General features: G+C 35.5%; 1 protein-coding gene across 3 annotated transcripts in view; it reads right to left on the minus strand.

Annotated features, from left to right (window-relative positions):
- Nucleotides 1-23,107, minus strand: part of SIPA1L2 (signal induced proliferation associated 1 like 2) — an 88,138-nt gene that overhangs the window by 10,852 nt on the left and 54,179 nt on the right. For 2 of the 3 annotated variants that reach the window (XM_031046210.2, XM_005145985.4), the window contains exons 11-17: nucleotides 22,249-22,352; nucleotides 21,768-21,871; nucleotides 18,614-19,002; nucleotides 15,041-15,265; nucleotides 12,356-12,509; nucleotides 9,355-9,574; nucleotides 2,408-2,539 (exon numbers count right to left, since the gene is read on the minus strand). In XM_031046210.2, the coding sequence (XP_030902070.1) occupies nucleotides 2,408-2,539; nucleotides 9,355-9,574; nucleotides 12,356-12,509; nucleotides 15,041-15,265; nucleotides 18,614-19,002; nucleotides 21,768-21,871; nucleotides 22,249-22,352 (1,328 nt within the window). The remainder of the gene's footprint in view (nucleotides 1-2,407; nucleotides 2,540-9,354; nucleotides 9,575-12,355; nucleotides 12,510-15,040; nucleotides 15,266-18,613; nucleotides 19,003-21,767; nucleotides 21,872-22,248; nucleotides 22,353-23,107) is intronic. The other variant, XM_031046211.2, reaches the window with a different exon arrangement.

The raw sequence follows: 23,107 nt of genomic DNA on the forward strand, positions 1-23,107 counted from the left end.
CAATACTTAAAAAAACAACCAAAAAACCAAACCCAAAAGAATGAACAATGTTGGTTGATATTCAAGGATCACCTGCTACAAGCTCAGGAGTGTTGAGTCCCTACTAGAAGGAAGCACAGCAGGAGGGCCAGGAGACCTCCATGGATGGATAGGGAGCTGCTGAGGAAACTTAGAAGGAAAAAAAAAAGCTTATAAACGGTGGAAGCAAGGGCAGGTGGACTGGGAAGAATACAGGGATGTTGTCCGGGAAGCTAGGGACCAGGTTAGGAAAGATAAGGCCCAGCTTGGCTAGGAATGTGGAAGGTAACAAGATAATGTAGCGAATAAAAGACAGACTAGGGACAATGTTGGCCCTCTCCAGAAGCTATCAGGAGAACTGGCTACCCTGGATTTGGAGACGGCTGAGGCTCTTAATGACTTCTCTGCCTCAGTCTTCACTCGCAATTGCTTTGACTACACCACCCAACTCTTGGAAGGCAGACACAGGGACATGATGAAATCCATCTGCTGGTCCTGCAGGAGCTGTCAAATGAGGTTGCTACGCCACTGGCCATCATATTTGAAAAATCATGGCAGTCAGGTCAAGTTCCCAATGACTGGAAAAAGGGAAATACAACCCCGTATCCTGGGCTGCATCAAAAGGAGCGTGACCAGCAGGTCAAAGGAGGTGATCCTGCCTCTCTACTACGCTCTTGTGAGACCTCACTTGGAGTACTGTGTGCAGTTCTGGTGTCCTCAACATAAAAAGGACATGGAACTGTTGGAACAAGTCCAGAGGAAGGCCACGAGGATGATCAGGGGACTGGAGCACCTCCCATATGAAGACAGGCTGAGAAAGTTGGGGCTGTTCAGCCTGGAGAAGAGAAGGCTGCGTGAAGACCTCATAGCAGCCTTCCAGTATCTGAAGGGGGCCTATAAGGATGCAGGAGAGGGACTCTTTGTTAGGGATTGTGGTGATAGGACAAGGGGTAACGGGTTGAAACTTAAACAAGAGAGGTTTAGATTGGATATAAGGAAGAAGTCCTTTACTGTAAGGATGGTGAGGCACTGGAACAGGCAGTCCAAAGAAGTTGTGAATGCTCCATCCCTGGTGGTGTTCAAGGCCAGGCTGGACAGAGCCTTGGGTGACATGGCTTAGCGTGCGGTGTCCCTGCCCATGGCAGGGGAGTTGGAACTTGATGATTTTAAGGTCTTTTCCAACCCCAACCATTCTACAATTCTAACAAACAATAAAAAGTTTCTGTCTTGTTCTCACACCATCAGTTCTTCAGCATTATCTACAGATATATCTAAGATATTTCCAGTTAAAATGCAACAAGTGAATACTCATTGTAGGACAGGGCACTGTTGGTAGTTATGTTTTTCTACCTCTCTCTCAAATTCAAATGGTAATTACATGCACGTAAGACTTACCAAAGTGAAGTTATTTTCATTACAACAGTAAGTAGTAAAATAATGAAAATCTATTGAAGTTTCCAAAGAAAGCTAAAAATACAGGAGCATAACTGGTACAGAATGACCCTTTAGTCTGTTGACCTCAAAATTTTTATTAACATTGAAAAATATACTTCAAGTACAAAGTTACAGTTAGTCATTTACTGATCCAAATTTATTTTCAGTTAAGATGTCAATAGCAAATAGCAGGATATTCCCTGAGCAATCAAACATAGAAATGCATGGTTGTCAGATACTCAGTGTCACAGTACTTCCTGCCAGCTACAACAGTCAGAAATTCTAGGACAGCACAGTGACCTAACTGCAACACCCCTCAGAAACAACAAAATGCAAACACCTGACTGTATATGTTCATATATGCACTCAAACCAACATCCACCTTTCTGTGTTTATACATTATGTTTAGGTTTAGCTCTCAGAGAAGCAAATAAGATTTTTTTTCTTAGTTAACTTGATCTTATAATTTAAGAATTGAATAACTGTGGTTTATACCTTGCACCACAAGTTCTGCTACTGGAAAATATGGTGTACATTTTTGCTGTTTGTCAAGGGCTTATAATGAAAACTGAGAGGGACTGAAACATCATCTGGACTACAAATAAATGTTGACAAGCACAACACAATAAACTCAGGGAAGTGTTACTTCCAGTTTCATTTTGAACATCTAAATTAAATGCTTTGAATCTCTCCTTCACCTGATTTATCCAATTGATTACAGAAGGATTTTAGGCCCATAAATAGATGAACTGTATTAAGACAGATACTGAAAGTATCATGAATAGCCCAAATTTTCAGTGACAATATTCCACACTGAATAGCAATACTGCCAGGAGAACTCAAAGGCTACGGAGGCAAACACTGAATTTTTGTAATTCAAAACATGGCTATACATTAAAAAAAAATTAAAAAATTATGTACTGAACATTAATCTTTATTCAAATTTTCCTGTTACCTTCAAACGCTCGTGCAGCATCTACCAGGTGAGACCAGTCTAGCCCTGTGGCAGTGTCTGGCAGGGGCATCAGGCCAGGATCATTGAATTTGGCTTTCTCAGATAAGGACCCATCTGAGAACCAGAATTCATCTAAACAACAAACACAATAATTAGTCCTCCTATAACAAAGATGTACAGTGAATTTTGAAGCTATTTTAATGAACTGTAAAAAAAATTATAAGCAAAGAGCACTTATCTCATTTTTCGTGTTTCTGTCTTTTCCTGTTCAATACTCAGTATGGGCAGAACAATATTTAAACTTCATCAGAATAAGATGGGAAGGGTTTTTAATGTTTTTTTTTATGCCAGTTTGCACATGATGTGTTCTTCACATTTTCATGTGAATGCTGTGTGAGTAGGCAGTGTCCATTGTTAAAGAATACCATAGTAAACCTGAGCACTGAGCAGAAAAGTTGCTAGATACACAAAGTTGCATTTTTAAGAAGGCTGTGAAACAGCAGACAAGATGTTTACATGCAGAGTTTTATCCTGAAACTTAAATAGCTCAGTTCCAGAAGCAATTTTAAAATATCACCTGCTTTTCTTTTAATGCATTTGTACGTTCTAGACAATACCCAAAACTCACATTCACACTGAAAATATTACCCTATTAGTTTAATATTTGTAGCTATGTATTTGAGGACATAAGACTTGTGTGCCAACCTTTAAGCTCCAGAATGAGCTGCAATACATTGTATGCTGCAGATAAAGTGTATATTAACTGAAATGCATATACTATGAAGTTAGTTCAAACAGTTTTCAGTTATGCAGTCTTTTAGAAAGGTACCATGAACATGCGTGTTAGTAGAGGAGATGCTAATTTTCAGTTATCTTAAACAGTTTTACATTTTCTGTATCTATCGCTAGCAATCTTCACTCTGATCAATGCGAACACATTAAAACGAACACTGCTGAGTGAGCACACTGAGGCTCTAACTGAACATAAACTAAATCCATTATTTATAACCACATTTCATCTTAACCATAATGCTAGTGATACAATATTGTACTGTTATTACACAGTATAGCAAGCAAAAAAAAATTTGCTTCAGACATAGCTAATTCTATTAAAGGTTGAAACAGTAATTTTTCCTCAAATATTTCAGAATGAAATTTCCATCTAGTTATTCCAGTAATTCAACTCTAATAAGGAATACTTCTTATTTCCCAGGAACAGACCAAATTTAAAAAACAAAAAGGAAAAAAAGAAAAAGCAAAAAAGAAAAAAAAAGGAAAAAATGCATTTATACAATCAGAAAATATATTATAGTTGAAGAAAATGGCATCTTGTCATTGTCTTGATACCAATAAAAAAGAACATCAAAGTCCATTTGAATAAAAGATTTCTGACCTAAAAATACAAAAGCACTAGCCTGTTACACGTGTTTTACTGCTTGAAGCAATGACCAGAGCACACTACATGCTTTGCAGAAAGCTTGTTTTTTAGTTTTAAGAAGCAAAATCAGGAACATCAAAGTAGGTTTGAAATCCTATGTCAAAAATTAGGAGTTCCACAAAGCAGAAACAATGCAGAAGAGGTAGAAATCCTATCTACTGTGGTATTTATCTTGTTCTACAATTTCTATGAAAGATGCAATATTGTTATACTACTATTGGAAGTGGCCTGAAAAACCTACCTAGAAATGTCTTTTTAATACCCACTCTTGTATGCAAAAGTGGATGTTATATGAAATGGAAAGGTAATATACAAATATATTCTAGCCATACATCTGTACTGAGATTTTATTTTCAGTTCCTTATAAGCATACTTAAAATCTGAGCTAAGGTTACTTTGGGGTGTAAGTACACTGCAAGCTCAACATCAGAACAGTCTGAACTTTTGTATATGACCTGGGAATTGTAAGAACCTTGTTTATGCAAGTACAAATGTTTTATACATCCCTGTTGTGGAAAATAGACAGAATGCCTTATTTGAAAGCCTGGCAAGCCAGCTTTTGGTTCTAGACCAGCAGGGAGGCCCTAAGGGACAGCCCTTGCTTTTGTATGATCAGCCTACAGAAGCTGATTGTGAAACCTGTCAGGAAGATGCCTGTTCCCAGTGAGATTCTGCTGGCGTTCCAAATTAAAGTGTAGGAGTGATATATTCACCAGCAGTCATCCTTCATTATGCATTGTCTTTCTGAGAGCCTTAGGGTGGATCCTATTTGCTCCCGCATAAGGCTTGACAGAGCAACTCAACTGGAGAAAGCCTGCCAGAGTAGAGGTTTGAATACTGATAGCTCTGAAAATACAAGTGCTTGTGCTGATGGCTGAAATTATAAGCAGAATAACTGAACATGCATGAGTATGCCACTGCAGAATAATTCATTTTAATTATTACATTATGTGTCCTTGTGCAGTGGGGGTTAGAAAGGAAGGAAAAAGAAAAAAGGGAAAAAAAATGGAAAAAAAAAGAAAAAAGAAAAAAAGTAGGCTCTCTAATGATATAGGCCTCTTTGTACCTTTGAATTTCAGAGAATAACATTTGTATTTCAGGAATGCTCTGGGTGAGATGAATTATTTCTAGCCTCCTGTATTTGCATTTCTTCTCTGTTCCCCTGCCCTCACTGCTGCCTCCACTTTTCTGTGTATGTCTGCCACATCAGCAGCTACAGGCTGCCTGTTGTCTTTCACTTGGCAAGTTACACCTGAGCAAGCCCACCTCTGTGTGTCCAAGAGGATATGCCTAATCTCATAAGCCACTATCTTCATAGCCAACAAGACTGATCTTGACGCATCAAAAAATTATCCCTCATTTCCTTTGAGAAAACAATTTCAGTGTTATCTTTTAGTTTTAAAGAGTATTTTATTTGCTGCACTCCTTTTGGCACAAAATGATTGTTCTCTTGGTTTCTGCTCCTTTCAGTTGTCATTTCCTACACTTAGGAATTTTCTTTATTCTTATTATTGATACATAAAGTATAAAGCATTTTGAAGAGTCCTTATTTTCACAAAAATTATGTGGTCAGTTCAGTTTCCAAGAGAGCTCCTGAAATTGACTATCACTGGTCCCATATAGCTCTGTATTCAAAGAGTAACTAGTTATACTGAAAGAAGAAAGATTCACCTGACTTAACCTTTTCTACTTCCAAGACAAGTATCCTGCTTCAGTTGGAACTGTTACTTTTATGCAGAGGCTGTACATCATGAAAAAATACCTGCTAAGTACTCCTCACTTACTGTGCTAAAACTAGACATATCATTTAACAAGTAGATTATTTCAAAAGATGCTGCAGCGGAATGAATATATCAAATTATATGCAGACATAAATCCCAGTGTCTGCTTCCTGTTCTTTCCTGCAATCAGCAGTTGTATCACTATAGTCCCCTTAAACAACAGCTGCCTATCAAACCTTTCCCTTTTTCAGTATTACCTAGGGTTGCTTCAAAGATGCCAGCCTGTTAAGGAAAATTTTTTATGGACATATGTTCACATTACTGTTAGAATAGTGAAGAAGTGATTCCAATAACCAGTTTTCCCTTCCCTTTTGTTGTTGAAGACAGTCTCATGTGCTGGTATTCACTGTGTGAGAGTCTGTAACAAGCAACATACATAATTCTTCAGTTGCATTGAATTACTGAATCAACAGCCTGTGTTTGCTTACTGAAAGACTGACTTCCAAATTTTTCACTTTGCACATCATCGATGCACAGTGATGCTGTTCCATCAATATTGCTTTTTATCAATAAGGTTAGTTTTGGATTGAAGCTAACTGTGGTTGCAAGCCAGTTTTAAGATGGATTTTCTTCTAATAACATAGTTACACGTATATAGTTGCACTGCTGGCAACCTTCTCCCTACGGCATGTAAAATCAGAGAACTTTCAGAACTTATACCATCACAAAATAGTCCCTTCGTTATGACCTTCTTCACTGCAAGAATCCTGTACCTTGCTCCTTTCCTCACAGCACAGTACAACATACCAGTGTTATCATTTAGGGCATTTTTGTCTTTCCCTTTTCTTTTTGTGTGCTTCATAATAGGAGTAGACCACAGTACCCGCAATGTCAAACTACCTCCCTGTGTCTTCCTGGGCTTCCAACTTGTGTTAGTACACTAGTTCTGTATCAGTGGTTCTCATTGTTTTCATTCTTTTCCTGCTAGTTCAGCTGCCATGAATTCGCAAGATGGGGATAGATTTGTACCTGCAACTGCGTATGCCATGCTAGAATCACTCAGCATGAACAGCACTGTCTCAGTTAGGGAATTGTTAATGTCCCCAAGGTAAAATTCCAGTTCTCAGCTACATGAATCCGCCTTTCTGGTTTAAGTTAAAAATAAGATAAAATGAAATAAATCTTCCTACATTTGTGCACTGTGTGCAATCAAGAGCACTCAACTGTCAGAGCCTGCATTTCAGACTTTACTGAAAGAAACTCTTTTATCACTTCACTTTCCTCAGTGATAAAATAAAAAATCCTATAGCTTAATTTTCTCATCTTCTTCCTACAATCAACATCACACATAAGTTGAAGTTTCTGTTTACATATTTGCATGGCTGTTTTGTCTGATAATTGATTTTTCAGTAAACTGAAATCCTTCAAGGTTGCCTGTTATACTTTGGTTTTGATGCTGCCTTGCTTACCTATTAATCACACTCTTTTCCTTGCTAGAGGGGTCTCACGAGACTTGGTGCTGCCACAATATTTCATGTACCCCATGCTGGATAATAACATGCAAGAATGTATGTATCTTTCTAAAATTAATTCCAGCCCAAACCATGCTATTTCCACTGACTTCTGTACACATTAAACGTAAGTATAATTAAAATGTTTTAAGATCACAAACATGTATTTTACAAAAGTCATTACTATGACAGTTAAGAATCTTGATATCTGAAAATGCAACCTCAAGCTAAAATTATCAATATAAAAAATCCTCTCACATCACCACTGCTATAGAATGTAAATACCTATGCACGAGTTATAAACACCTTCCTAACAAGAGCCAAAGTTAGTTTCTAATATGGAGATACTGACTAACCTTATTTTGAAAATAAAGGTGGCCAAGTCATGAAGTGTTTATTTTCAGAGTGTAATTACAGCTAATCAATTAAAAGCCATCATCAAAGATCCTGTATCACTGGCATTGAAAGGCACTTTAATAATACAAAACCAAGGCAGAAAATAGAGGTTGTATATGAAAATATCATCACCATATGAGCTCCATTTTGACTGACAGGATACTAGTTTCATGTTTTTTCCCAGCTACGTGTATAAATAACTTTCTGTATCTAAGAAGCAGCAAGAATGGAAAATAAGGTGTTTAAGACAGAACTAACACACAAACCACTAAAATTTCACTGCTGGAGAAGCAGTATACAACTTGAATATACACCATTAATTGCCTTGTGTCAATCTCCAGAACAAAAGCATGGTGAATGTTTGATGCCGTTGCACATTTATCTTACAAGAATGGCTCTAAAAACACAGGCCTAACACAGTAAAAGAAAATTTTAGTCAGGATTCCTGATTATATATAACTCCCTTATAGACTACACAATCTACCAAATTAGTCTCAGATGAAACAAAATGGGTCTTCATTACCTATCAGTAAAAGCAAAAGAACTTTACATATTATATTTTTAGTAAAGAGTTTCATTCTGGTAGAAGAATATTTTTAGAATAGCAAAAGGTACACTAAGCATGCATTCCCATCTGAAGCAGGAATTCAGCCCTTGTTTGTGATACCAGTTTAAAATTAACCAGTCATTAATGAACACTACTTGGCCTCATAGCTGAGGCCACTATAACTAAAAAAGTGTTTTGTATGTAAGGCTGTTTCTTAAAGTTAGCAAGTAACCGCTGCTTCCTGAAGGACACAATGAATGACAGAGCCTTTTTTATTACTAAGTCATCTGTCTGCATTCTCTCTGGACATGTGCCTACAGAAGTCCTTAACACTTTAAGAAATCCACCCATAGCTTCCTAAGTATGGACTTCATAATTACTATTCCTTTAAATTGTTCTACTGTTCTTCTGCACTGCAGTCAGCTGTGATAAAATATTAAAGTAGGTAACGAAAAGTGTCTTTTTTTTTTAACTGTCCCATTCTCTCCCCCAAGATCTGGTGTCCTCTATAGGCCAGCCTAAAATAATTGAAAAGTAAAGAGATACAGCATTTTCATAAAAACAATTCACCCTTATTGAATAAAAATACGGTTATGTAGCCTAAATATAGGTATCCAGATGTGGAGATTTGAACTGTGGTATATAAGCATGTACATTTTTTCTATTTTTTTTTCTTTTTTAGTTTTTATAACAACAAACTTTAGAGTTTATCACTTCATACTGGAATTATTGCAAGGTAAGTATATAATAAAGATATCACTTATGGAGACCTTATAAGTAAAGAGACACCTTCATAAAATAGTTTTAACTTCGCACCCCAGACTACTTCTTTTTCTGACATTAATAATGAAGTGTTATTTGCAAAGGTTTACTAACACCAAAAAATAAGGATCAGAAAATTCAGTTTTGAAACTGGAGGCAACAATAAAAACTATTGTACATTTCCCTTTAAGATGCTACCAAAAGGATCATTACCAAAAGGATCCTCTAAATAGAAGTTGTCTTGTTTAGCTGTTATTTGAATGTATATAAAAATAAACAAAACAGGCCAGCTGGTCTTACTGGAAAATAAAATTATAATAGGAAGTACCTTCAGACAAATGTTTGTTGCCTGTCACCAGTCTCATGAAAGTATTTTGTGCAGTAAAGTGAATGCTGTCTCCAAACATGATAAGTCTGTGTTGATCACTATGGCATAAGCACATACTGCTGACCAAATGCTCTTTCACCAGGCTAACTAGAATGATGACTTGACATTTCATAATTTTTTAATATTTGGTGATTTGTTTATTACAAATATGCCAAACTCAGCAATAATAGCAGCAGCCACTTACTTCTCAGATTTCCCATTCCAGGAGTCAGGCCCATTCTGGGAGGCAATGTGCTGTGATATGGTGGAGTAGTGCTGAATAAGATATCATTTGGCAAGGCCTGGTCTAGCATTGAACTTCGAGAGCTAGCATATGAAGATCCTCTTCGGTTGCTACATATACTTTCATCAGATAAGGTACGATAAAGTGTCCTCCGTGGAGAAAGGTTTCCATAGAATGAAAACTAAACATCAGAATACAAAGATATAAGAACACATGTTACTGGTTAAATAACTCAAGTGACCACATCCCATCATCAGCTCTTGGGAGTGTTTTTCTAGGCAGGCACTGTGGAATTCTTGAGCTAATACAGAATATCAGAGATTTGTTCCACCCTATCAGATCTACTGGGGCCTCAAAAGAGTTACTGACTTGGATTTTCATATTTCCTCTTGATATTTTGGAACATATCATCATGAATGAATCAGATACTGTGTAGTTTTATTAATTCTGAATTGTTAAATGAAACCTCCATGGCCTTATGACAACAGTGTTTTCCAGAAATATATATAAGGTTACCAACTCTGTTAACATTTATTCAAGTATATACATAGAACTATTTGATTTTTATTTGAAATGACTATGCTTTAATGTTAAACATTCTAAACTGATATATCCTGCCATATGATTCACTGGATGAAAAAAGTGATTTGAGACACTACATCTCTCCAGATATCACGAAATAGCTTTAGAAAACAGGATAACAAATTTAAGTGAAAACTGTTTATGCATTTAAAGAAGTTACTGAAGCCACAACCAAATATCTACAGGAAACCAAAATGTTGGTGTACTCTAAAAATTGGGCCATTCCATGTCATACGTCATTCTTCAGTACTGCAAATACAGTTATTCTTCACATCTGCATAGGTTAGTTATTGCCTTATATATAACAATTTAATGTCCTGTCTTGTTTCCTTTCTAATTATGAGTTGCACACGCCTTATACAGAATATATGATTAAGAGCAGTAGCTTTTTAAAAAAGTGAATATATTATAGAATTAAACAGATCTACATTGCTGTATTTCTGACAACTTGCTTACTGATGAATACTTCTACATCGAATACACAGAAATGCTCAATTATGTCACAAGACACAGTCTTTACAAAATAATTAAATACACTTCATAGTGGTAGTTAAGGAAATCATCTATTTTGAGAATAATACAGGACATGCTCTATTATTAGAATGCTTAACTACATCCCAGAGAAAATTAGGGGAGATATTCAGATTCCAATCTAGGAAAGCATCAAAATACTACATTAGATCTAGAGATTTGCCTGAAACAGATATGGGCTGTGGGAATAAACATAACCTAAAACTTTTAACACATATGTAAAATGAGCAATAGAACAGGCATAAGCAGCATCCCTAAATGACTGGATAGAGGACACACACAGCATCCTTAAATTAATGTATTTATGGCATTCTTCTATAAGCAGTGATTAAAAATTACCAAAAGACCCTGAGCTTAATTAGAGACCACACTGGACAGAGGGTTAAAAACTTCTACTCTCTGAATCAAAGGGTCTCAAATCCTCTTTCTTGGATATTCTCAGCAAGCATCTTAATGCAATTTGTGGCTGTTACTTAAGTCTCCTCAACATTATATTGCATCTTTTATCTATAAGGGTTGTTCACTAACCATCCAAACATGTTGAATGTTAACTGCTGGAGCTTTACAGAGTTTTCCTTCAGAGTGCAATAAAAATCAAACATTACCTAGAGGGCTCATTGTTCCATCCAAGAAGGTAAAAAAGAAGGTAAAACAGAACCAAATAAAAAGCGTAATTTGGCTCTATAGAATCTTACATATTCAGAAAACTCCTTTCTGACTTTTCTGTTAATGGCAATTGATGCACCTCTGAAGGCATAATCAAAGACTATACTGCTGAGTCCTATGGCTGGGGAACCACTGTGAGTCAGGGTCCATGGCCCTTTCTCACTTAGTGAGCTTTTATTTGGGTATCTTGCAAGGGGAAGGGGACAGCAGAAATTTAACTCAGAATGGCACATTTCCTCAGATGTTGTTATTTCTTATTTAGGAAGCCAGAAACATTGGCAGCTCTTGAAATCATCACAAAAAAACTAATTATCAATCGAATTATAAAAACCTCTAGGACATTACTGATGAAAATTCAAACACATGTAATGCATACTTAACATTATGCATGTTAAGAATATATATATGATCTGAATTTTAAATTCAACTCTGTTGTTAAGAGGATTCCCACGTGTTACTTTTGTTCAGACATGATGATTATGCTATTTCGCACATTATATAAACATGGTGGGTTAGGAGAGCATAGAGTTAATAGCAAAGTGTGACAATTATCTCAAGTAATTTAATTGCTTTGTGCTTTATTCCACATTAAGCACAGAATTCACAATCATGTAGTACTTTGGGGAGTAGCGTATTTTAAGTTCTCTATCCACTTTTAAATATTACTGATTGTCTTCATACTATAAAGATTTGTGTATACTCTCCACTAGCACCTGCAATTATGCTTTTTGAGCAGTTGCCACTGGTACCCACATAAAAATCATGTTTCAGACTTCAAACAGAATTGTTGGTACAGGGCAGGGAAAAGCAGGCTACTTTTATTTATGTGCCTTAATATCATAGTAGGTGTATAAATTTAGGTATCCAATCCTGAAAATGTTACTTTTAACCTTTCAAATTAAAATTAAGTTGCTCAACCTGCACTTGTTCCTGCTCAAGCTAAGCAAATATATATTTAAACAAATACCCTATTTCATACATAATCATCAAAAACTAGAAATCATTTCCATATTGTGGGAAATCGTATTTTGGGGCTTATGGTCAGAATTTATAACAAAACCACAGCATATACTTTGGTTATACAAAATGATACTGCTTTCTCTATACCAACTTGGGGAACACCAGAAATTTATTTCTAAGTTAACTTGATCTGAGATACACAGAGTTGAAGAAAGTAGCTAACCTTCCTTCTCCCCTCCTCCATTGGAAGGCTGTCTGGCAGCATCAACTTCAGAAAATCTTCTTTGGACAAGACTTGCTGGCTTTCAACAATAGCATTCCTCACAGAAGTTTGGAGTGGACTTGATGCAGACACAGCATCAATATCATCATACACTCTGTTGAGACAATTGGTGTTTTAGCAAGAGAAGCAAGAGTGCTCTTGGACTTGAAATACTGCATTCATTTTCTGTCACAAAGTAAAAATTGTTAGAATTATCTCCTGACACAGCACACTTATTTAGAATATTTTTGCTATTGTTTTCTATTTATGAAACTGTGGGTCCAAAATAAAATTCTTAAACCACTGAAAATCAATTTTAGGAATTTTAAAGAACAATTTAAAAAAGCAGATTGCTTTTCCTACTTTGCCTCTTTCTGTTTTACACGCCATACTTCTCTATTGTTAAGGTTGTATTCACAGCAACACTTCCAATAGTTCATCACAAAATGTTTTAATTTTTACTTCCTTAACAAACAAGAAAAAACATATTTTATAGTGTGATAATGTATACAGTATTGCAAACTGGCAAAATTACTATGGTCATCAATGGCAACATTTAAAGTGTGGAAGTGCATTGGTAATTGACTGTGCCATTCGCCAAGTGAATCAGCAATTTTATAAACCTCTTTAGATAAATAAAACAGCTGTCTTCCTTAACTACCATCATATATATATATATATAAAAAAATCTATTTACAGTCAACAAAAGACAGAATGAATTATTATCTTTCATCTTCCTTCCAGTGAGAGAGAGAGAATTTTAACAGGTTTACTCCTGAAATGCAATCGAAAGAACTAGAGATTCCCAATCACACAGAACATACATTCGAAGCCATTACTTACTGCCAAGTGCAGCATAATCAGTGACTCTGTCTTCAGCAGAGAGGAAACAAGCTCTGCTACAGTAAAGTGTAATTCTCAGTGAATTATATCCTATAGTGGCACAACATTCAGCAATTGACCTGATTTTCATCATCATTGCTAATTAGAGATGTTAATTTATTTCAACATAATTATCCTCAGAGATATTTCTTCTCTGTGATGTATAGAAAGCTTTCCTAGAAAGAAAGAGGTGAAGCAATACTGTACACCATGGAAAAATCTGAAAATATTTTCTGATATAGGAACTGTTGCCATATTATATTAATTTTTCTTAAATAGTACTAGCTCTTGAAGATATTAAGTTGCCGTGGCTTCAGTTTAAATACCAGGATTAATTTTAAAGATTCCATTCAAAACAAAGAGATATTTTCATGAGTCTATCAACTTCTAAATGGAAAAACTTGTGGGAATCAACGATTCCACCTTTCAAGTGAAAATACTACAACCGAACATTTTAAGCAATTAAAATACTGTGTCTGTGTGTAAAAATAAAATCACCAGTACAATAACGCAAAGAAACAAATAATCAAGACACGAAGGTAGTAACATCATCTACTTTTGAAAATTAGGAATTTAAGAGCTTAACTTTAGGATCATATTTCATAGCACATTCTAGATTATATTTTCAAATGTGAACCTTGCCATAAATATGCACATATATGCAATATGAGATATCAGATGCAACTAGCCCACTCCCATTAAGCAAAGAGTAATCCCATATTAAACATTTGAAAATCAGATACTGCGTGCCAATTTATGGAGATATACAGGACTGACTGACCTATTGATAGAACTGCATGGCTTAAGCACAAAAAGAAAGCAAGGAGGTTATCTGAGAAGAAGAATTTGAAGCTAACAAAAATGTAAAGGTTAGTTTTAAACAGCACGTTCAAACATTATTGTTGCAGCACTGGGAAAGCACCATCTCTATCTGTATTTAAAATACTGCTTCTTTGCCTTTAAGTGCAAGCCTTTTTCTTCCACCTAAGATGAACAGATACCTCATGAGCTATTCCTGTGTTAAGCTGTACATTTAGCGGTTTGTAAGAATTGCTCTAAGTATTTCTGCCTAAATGACACGTGCTACAAAAATATGTAGTTTTATTGAAGCCTCTGTATTTTGTAGTCTCATGAAGAGAGTCAGGTATATCCACAATTAATCTTTTTCCTGTGGGGTCCTAACTAGGAGTTTGTATCTCTACATTAAAAACAAAGTCAGAAAAAGATACCAAAGAACCACTGAAATATCCCCAACTGGCACTATTAAAAAAAATTATCTACCATAGATCACTGGTACGTTTATGGCACCTCTCCCACCTGTGATGTATTAGTCAACATAATTGGCAACAAGGTAGCAAGGTTTAATACAGAAACATTTGGAAGGAAACTTTTTTTAACTGAAGTTCATGAAGATTTGTAGAAAAGGTCTTTAAGACATTAAAACTGTAAATTCGCAATTGTCTCCTAGAGATTCAAAATGGAAATTCAGGCTGTCTGACATAGCCATACACACTTTCAGCAAGTTCTGTCAACTTGCTTAATTTGACAGATGGGAAAATGGTGCAGCTGGATAGAACAGAGAAGACAGCATCCTGTGCAGTTATTGTCTTTTTTTTTATATAATGTATCTTTGAAACATAAAGGTACAGAAAAGAAAACCTCAAACATTTAAAAGTGAAGAATTTGTAATTTTTTTATTTCTAACCTATTTTAAAATTTATTTTCACTGCCCTTCTTCCCCCAATAAAATTAAACAGTTCTTACTCATGGCACTCAGAAACTTCAGATTCTTCAGGTGTAGGACTTCCTTCTGATTTTTTCCATCCAATGACATATTTACTCACTGCTCCTTGTCTGTGATAAGGTTTTGAAACTGACCCAGAAATCTGTTGGCTACTACTCTGCGACACTATATAGACTTTAGAGGTGTCTAGGGAGCCACTCTTTTTAGAGCAATGTGTTGATGGACTTCCTGAATGATGTGAGCCACTGAAAAAATAAAGACAAAAGCAAAAATGAAATCTGCCATACAATAAATAAGAAATGCTTTGCAGCAATAATTCTGAAGTTTTTTTCAAGGTTAAAATCAAGGCAGCGATATTGGTACAGTAATTTTCTACAGATAACTTCCACTAGACCAGGTTGCCGAAAGCCCCATCAAACCTTGCCTTTCATTCAGCAGAGTTAAGAATTTAATATTAACAGAAGTAAATTTCAGTTCAACAGAAACAGTCCTCTGGATAATTTTAATAGCCTCTTCTATTATGAATAGCCACTTCTATTTCATTAGAAGACACTAGTGAAAGCTTTTACTGAAGACTCTCAAAATTATTTAGAATTAACTAATTCAAGCACTTCCTTCAAGAATGAATTTCTTCTTTTCATACTGGAGGTGAAGTAAGCAAAACATTCAGAAACCAAGAGCTTTGCCTAATATCAGAGGCTGGAACCTGAAGCAGCTCTGCTTGCTTTGTTGGTTTACAAACACAAAACACAGTGCTATCTTTTAATTTAAACCCAAAATCATTTAAATACTTCACAGAGGACTAGAAAGTGCTGCTGAAAGTGTATCAGACATGGGTACTTTGCTGTCCACGCAGTGTCAGGTAGAAGCAATGAACATGAATAGATGTCATTAGATCAAATTAAAATGCCTATTGTGGAAGAGTTGAATGAATAAGGTAATGGATTAATAATTCTGGTCACAGTTAGGATGCACATTTAATCTTAAACCAACTTTATTTTCTCTCTTCTCTTCCCAAAAAGTAGAAATGAGATTATGAGGTTTGTGGGGAAGAAAATAATGCGAGTGATGTTATAAGCATTTTTGCTTGCTATAATTTCAAACATGCAAATAAAATATGTACTGATGAGGTGAAAGAACATAATTCAGTTATGAAAAATTGAAATTTAAAGATGAAGTAAACACTGAAGCGCAATGTAAAATACATATCAGATCGACAGCAAGGACATTATCCAGAGGATTTCAGACTTCAATTTGTAACTTAAGTTTCAGAAAAATTGAGCATCCAACCTCATTCTGTAGATTTTAAATAAGGCAATATGGTTAAATTGAAGAAATAAAATGCCTATAAAAGCCTGGTTTTAGATAATGAGCTGAGTGCAATGGTTGGAACAAGCAGTATACATTTTTAGGATGCAAAAAATGTATAAGAAAAAAAGCAAAACTAAAAGCAACAAAGCTAAGCTGTTTCAGCTACAGTAACATGAAGGTATTTGATAATTCATGTGCATAATTAATATAAAATAGGAGAGATAAACCTGTTCAGAACAGAGCTGTGAGACAGTGTTTTGCACAGCTCAAGTCAGTCTTGTAGTTTGACATACTGTTTCCCACAGCAGGTTTAATTCTGTAAATCTTACTCAGACACTATAGTATTAGATTCTTCAGAGGGTTCTTTACCTAATGATGTTAGAGAATCAGGCCAGTATCTTTCAACCAACAAACATCTTTCCTGTGCATTTATTTTTTTTTCAGTAAACAGAATACAATTTTAGTAAAGAAATGTTGAAGTTATAAATCAATGACATTCCACCAGTCTGTGGGCTTGTGTCTTGAAGTTTTACATTGTTTAGCTACTGCAGAACAAGTTTACTGTTTAATATTCACAAAATAATCATGTATGAATGCCTCAATGGTGTTCGAATTTCATTATTGAAGATATACAAACTCAATGTCTGACCAGTCAGAAAATATAGGATTCAGCAGAAGATATCGCATGTTTAAATGTTAACTTTCTTTTGTTTATTAGAACACATCAATATTGCAGCATCAGAGCAAAATGAGATATTTTAATAATGGATGCCTGTGGATGCTGTATAGGTGATGCCACATTTAAACTCGACTGCAAAATTATTTGTCACTCCAATGTAATTTGAAGGATATGTAATCAAAGTTTAAATAAAAAAGTTGGGTCACAGAAGTCTTATATTTTTCCATAGTAGAAAAATTTGGCTCACAAATTAGAAGGGGCCCATTTAAAAACATGGCTATCGCCAAAGTGTAATTGCGCAATCCTAATGTGAGTTATCATCTCAACACAAATTACTACTTTGGAAATGCCTAGGTAAATTCACTTAAAATCTATGATTTTTTTAAATTACTGTTCATTATTCCATAAAAGGTTGCTTCCATAGAAGAGAGCAGCAGATTGCTTACTGGCTCCTGGCACTTTAAATATGACAGCTGCCACATATATGCTGAGGATACACATTCTAGCCATTAGAAATCTATTTCAGCTCATTATGATGAAGTCCTAGAAAAACAGTCCTAGAAAAAATTTCTGGCACTTTAGAAGTATAAAATATAAAAATATATAAAGGCACTTTAGCAGTACAACATATAAAATTAAATCTCAACACACACAAAGCAGAGTAAATCTGGAGCTTCTGCATTATCATAGGGGTAGTAAAAAATGTGAAAGCATTTACCTAGTTTTCACAATAGTCTGTACTATTTTCTATAACCTGTGAAAGAAATATCTAGAAGTCTACGTAAGTATACAAGACTAATTCACTTACGACAAGCATACAAAGAAGTAGGGATAGAAGTTATTATTTGGTTATTTTTCTGTGTTGATTGACATTAAAAACCAGAAAATCATGAGGAAATAAATACAGAGAATTTTCTTCTATTCTTTACAGAATAGAAACCTTAACACATAGACCAAAGGTTCAACTTCAAAGTCACCATAAAATGGAAATTGATAGACAAAGGCAACCAGCTGTAAACGTGCACTTTCAAAGTTTGCTTTACAATAGATGTACCATACAGACATTCCATTGGTAATAAAAAGAAGAGCCGAAAATTAATCAGAAATTCAGTTCAACAAACAAAATTGTGAGAACACATCTCAATAACATAGATTAGGGAGGATGTTAAGTAATGCAGTTTCATTATGTGTAAAAATTATATATCACTATTTGCAAAAATTGTTCATTGCAGGTTTTTTTCTTTCTCTCAGCATTACCTCCCAAGTAATTTGTTACACTGTACCAAAACAAATAAGTATTTGAAATAATAGGTGCAGACTTCATTTTTACTCAGGGATGTCTCCAGACTTTGAAAACCTAATCAAAGTGCACAAGGTCACATATAAATTTCCATCAGATCTAGGAGTAGGGCTAGATTCACTTTTTAAGTACCCATGAAAAATTGCCTGAAAATTGCTCAAATAGGCATTTAAGTACAACCAAAAAAATCAAAATCAGTGAACTGCACTTTCAAAGAGAGGTAAACAAAATAAGAACAATGTAAAAGAGTTCTTTGTATGTTAATCTATACTCCACAAACCCTAATTTATAAGAAACACATACCTGGAATGAGAGGAGATCTCACTTAAGTCTCCCATACTGCCTTCAGCTGTATGACTGGCAGAAATAGCAGAGGCATAGCTATGAACAGCATAGATTTTAGCTGGATCATCATCTGGCCCAGCAGTTTCGGAAGACTCGGTCCACTGCTCACTACGACAATGTACTCCAGACCTGCTGCCAGCAAGGTGCAAAGGAGCCAGAAGAGGAGCAGGCATGCAGGGAGCTGTATCGATTCCACTGTCAGTAGAAGCCCCCTTTATATATGTTAATCCAAGCAGCTCTGGATCCATCAGATCTCCAGAACCAAAGTGTTTTTCATCACTGTTACTGGATGTATTACTGGATAGAGTGTTGCTGCTGGAGTGGCTTGAACAGCTTTTGTCTCCAATCTTAACAACAAGAAAACAAACAAAAAAAGACCCTTCTCAAGTTAAATAGTAAAATATTTATTTTATATAAATTACTCAATTTGTTCCATTCAAATACCCTTTGATATTTTTTACAGTATGCTATAATATAACTGCAAAAGTATGAAAAGAGCTAATTATACCACCAGTTTCTATGAAATGAATTGCACAGCTGGATAGATACATTAAAGGTTGATGTCACCACAAGTAAAAAGCTCTCATTCCATCTTCTATGGCAAATCTTACGATTGCACTTGAATTTTCTGATTATAAGACCTGCTTAACATCCATAAAATTGCATTTCTGAACAGTTAAAATAAGCATTTGTTAAAGCTAGAAGCACTGGTAATTATTTGTTTAAACAAGTTCTATTGCAAATCTGAGAAACACAAAAGACTGAATTATTGCTGGCTTTTTCTCAGTGTGGGTGAAATATGCAGCTTATTGGAACAAATCCAATTGGATGTGTGGATAACGAAATTGAAACCAATTGTGATTTATATGTACCAGATAAAAGTAACCTAACTCACAGGGCCCTAATGTAAGCATGGCTGTTGAAATGGAATAATTATGTCAGGCATTTGTTTTAATAAAGTTAGGCTGTTTTGAGATTGTGTGTGTGTTTCATTTTTTAAAGACATTTTAGGTAGTTGGATTAATTTATCTATATGACAGAGCAGACAGAATAAGGGCAGATGGACTTCTATTAGGTAGAATATAAATGGGAAGGCTGACAAACTTTTTTATGAGATCCCCCTCATAACAAATGCATATAAATATATCTGCTGCTCACACATTAAAGTAGTTAGACAAGGCAGCCTTTCCAGAAATTATACTTCTATTCCATATGGAAATTAGCAGGCCTCAAAATCTGTGAAAATTATTTTCCAAAAAAAGGGGGGTTATTTGCATTCATTCTAACCTTTACAATGGAACTACTGAACTATTGATAAAAATACAATGAGCAGTGTTTTCGAGGAGAGACTTTGAGAAAGGTGTCTGGGGAAAACACATTACTTCTTACTGTAAGTGTAAAATGGAACCAAAGTGGAAAGAAATGGGGAAAGGGGGCTCAAAGGCATAAAATTAGCCTCAGAAGACATATTTCACTTGCGAACCTTCCCAAAAATTTCTTGTATGTTGCTGAATGTATATGCTTGGGCACCTTTCTGACCCTGTAAGCAGCAGAGAAATTGGACAACAGCTAGTGACAAGAGAAATCGTGAACTGCTCAAAGTTCTCTATGGCCATGGCTTAGATGATTTTATTCATTTCCTTGTGCCCCTCCCTCTCCCCCCAAAACCAAAACCAACAATCAAAAAACATCCAACCCCAAAACCCAGCAGGAATATGGTATTTATCCCAGGAGAACAGAGAAAGCTTGAAGATAGCCAGTGAAATACACCCCTATCCTTCTTCCCCCAAATTAATAGAGAAAAATATTAGTTAATATTGATATTGACAATATATTGATATAAATAGTATTTAATATTGACATTGACAGCATAGACTTTTTCTAATGGTTAAATATTTTACAGAGCTCTTGTACATTTGTTGTAGCCCTTGTGAACTTCACTGGCTGGCAGAGTATTATGGCAAACTGAGTTGAACACAAAGCAGATGCACAAGAGAACATTACAAGGTCTTTTATAAGGTGATCACTTTTTTTTTCTGTTTTACTGCATCCAACAACAAAATAGTCTTGTTTTATTTGTATTCTCTTTGTAATAATGCTGGTTCTTACTTTACACAATACAGCTCTTTTGCATCTGCACTACACATATGCATATGCAGGCAAACAAAAACATGAGCCCATTATGAAATTTTTGGTTCAGATCTCCACCATCTTAAAAGCAGGAGAGCTGCTATTAGTATAAAGCTCTGACTGAAGTTAAGCAAGCTCAGCACTTAACTTTGATATCAGTGCTCTGTTTAACGTTGATTGTTACATTACTGAGTCCAGCTGTCAAGTTTGACTTAAGGTAAATGAGGATATTTTTATCTTCACTTACATCAGTCTACAGCATGATTCTGTTTATGATAATTTTTTGAGAGGTATCAAGCTAGATTCTCATAAGGTATCAATGTACATAAGATGGGAAACTGGCCACATATTCTTGCTAATATAAGTCTTCAAACAGTGAAGATTCCTACTGCATAGAGCAGGTTTTTCCGTTCAATAAACACACAAAAACCAAATAGACTGTATATATCATCAGCGTACTTTCTATCACCACATAATGAGGATTTTGCCATTACTGAAGACAAGGCAGTAACCTAAGTAGATGAGAAATCTGTTCAACGTTCCCAACATAAAAACTAAGTTTTTATAGTGCTTATTGATAATTACACTACGTAGGTATTTCACACAACATGACAAGTTGTATCTTGAAGAATTGTTTAAGGGTTTTTAAAGGAAATGAAATACTTTACAGATTAAGCAAGCCAGTATAAATGAAGCTGAAAATACAGAACTGAGTGTAGACTATACTAGTTTTATCTCCTCAGTGCCCCAGACCCAAGCCCTCTTGGAGTTCTTAGTTTATAAACACAGATTAAGCATAATCAATTCACCCCACACTTAGGTGAGCACACTCTTTCCCTCCCAAAATACAGTTTTCTTCATAAATTACTGAAATGTACTGTTAAGATTTCTTTTTTTAGGTCCAGAGTGGGGCGTTTTGGTCTTTGGTTTGGGTTTGGTTTTTTTTTCAGAGTTTTGAATGACTTCCAAGTAAAAGACTTACATGTGAAAGCTTGTTTGGTGACTCCTTGCCACTGCCTTCTTTTTGTAAAGCCCGGTCTTTGTAGGAACTCAGGACTTTGGTTGATGGTGCATGCCACTTCGTTTCTGCCATAAATAATTATGCTTTAATTTCTGAATGTCAAAAAGATGAGTATACTTGCACAAAGAAAAAAGGTACATGGCTTAGCATCAGGTTTCAAACCTGCACACTCTTTGGAATCAGAGACGTGTATCTTTGTAGAATTTCCTAAGATTTAATTTTTCAATGATTATTAAATGAAGTTGAACCTGCTTTTCTATCATTCATGAGGCTTTCTGAAGTTCCAAGTGTCTAAACCCATACCTTATTCTTTTAGACTGTCTGTAACCAACCCTGCTTTCACTACTGTATTACATGCATTTTGCAAATCAAACCTCTGTATTTCAATAGGCACTGCATTGTAAAGAACATTTATTCTCAAGATAGTGTGGTTCTGTATTACCAGAATGTCTAGTTCCTTCCAAAGTTTCCTCTCGTTCTCTGCCTCCTTCACACTCCAGTGAGCCTGAACCTTGGTGATGTTCATGGAGCAAAGGGGACTGGCACCTTTTAAGGTAAGCAGAGAATTAGGCTGTTTATTTTTTATCCCTGGAAAACCAGTTACATGTTGAACAACAGCTTCTTTTCTCTTCAAAGCAAATAGTTTACGATTTGTTTTAGCAATCAACACCTCCCCACACCAAGCAAGTATAATAACATTTCCAAAGATCATAGAATCATAGAATAGTTAGAAAGGACCTTAAGATCATCTAGTTCCAACCCCCCTGCCATGTGCAGGGACACCTCACACTAAACCATATCACCCAAGGCTTCATCCAACCTGGGCTTGAACACTGTCAGGGATGGAGCATTCACAACCTCCCTGGGCAACCCATTCCAGTACCTCACCAAAGATGGCATGGGAATATTTACATGCAATTTTTTTAACAGTGCACTGTTGTATTTTGAGTGTGAACAGCACAAAATGACACTGAACTTCAAGAAGAAATTAATTCCTGGGGCTATACATCCAAAGGTTTTTGCAATGGAGAAATATGACAGTGTATACTGCTTTATGAAGTAAGCCCCACACAAAGTAATTCTTCAGTTTTGCTTGTTTTCACACTTGGAACACATAAGCTACTACCCGATCCATTCCTTTGTATCATATTGCAAAAGTTAACATTATTTCACAAAACAACACACCAAAACCAAGGTTGCTTTTAGAAATAACTCTGCTGACAGAATGACACAGAATGCATTATCATGGGTTTACTATTAAAAAAAACGCTGTAGTTTTAATTGAATTATTAGCATCTATT

This window comes from Melopsittacus undulatus, chromosome 3 (assembly GCF_012275295.1).
Source record: "Melopsittacus undulatus isolate bMelUnd1 chromosome 3, bMelUnd1.mat.Z, whole genome shotgun sequence".
NCBI classification, from domain to species: Eukaryota; Metazoa; Chordata; class Aves; order Psittaciformes; family Psittaculidae; genus Melopsittacus; species Melopsittacus undulatus.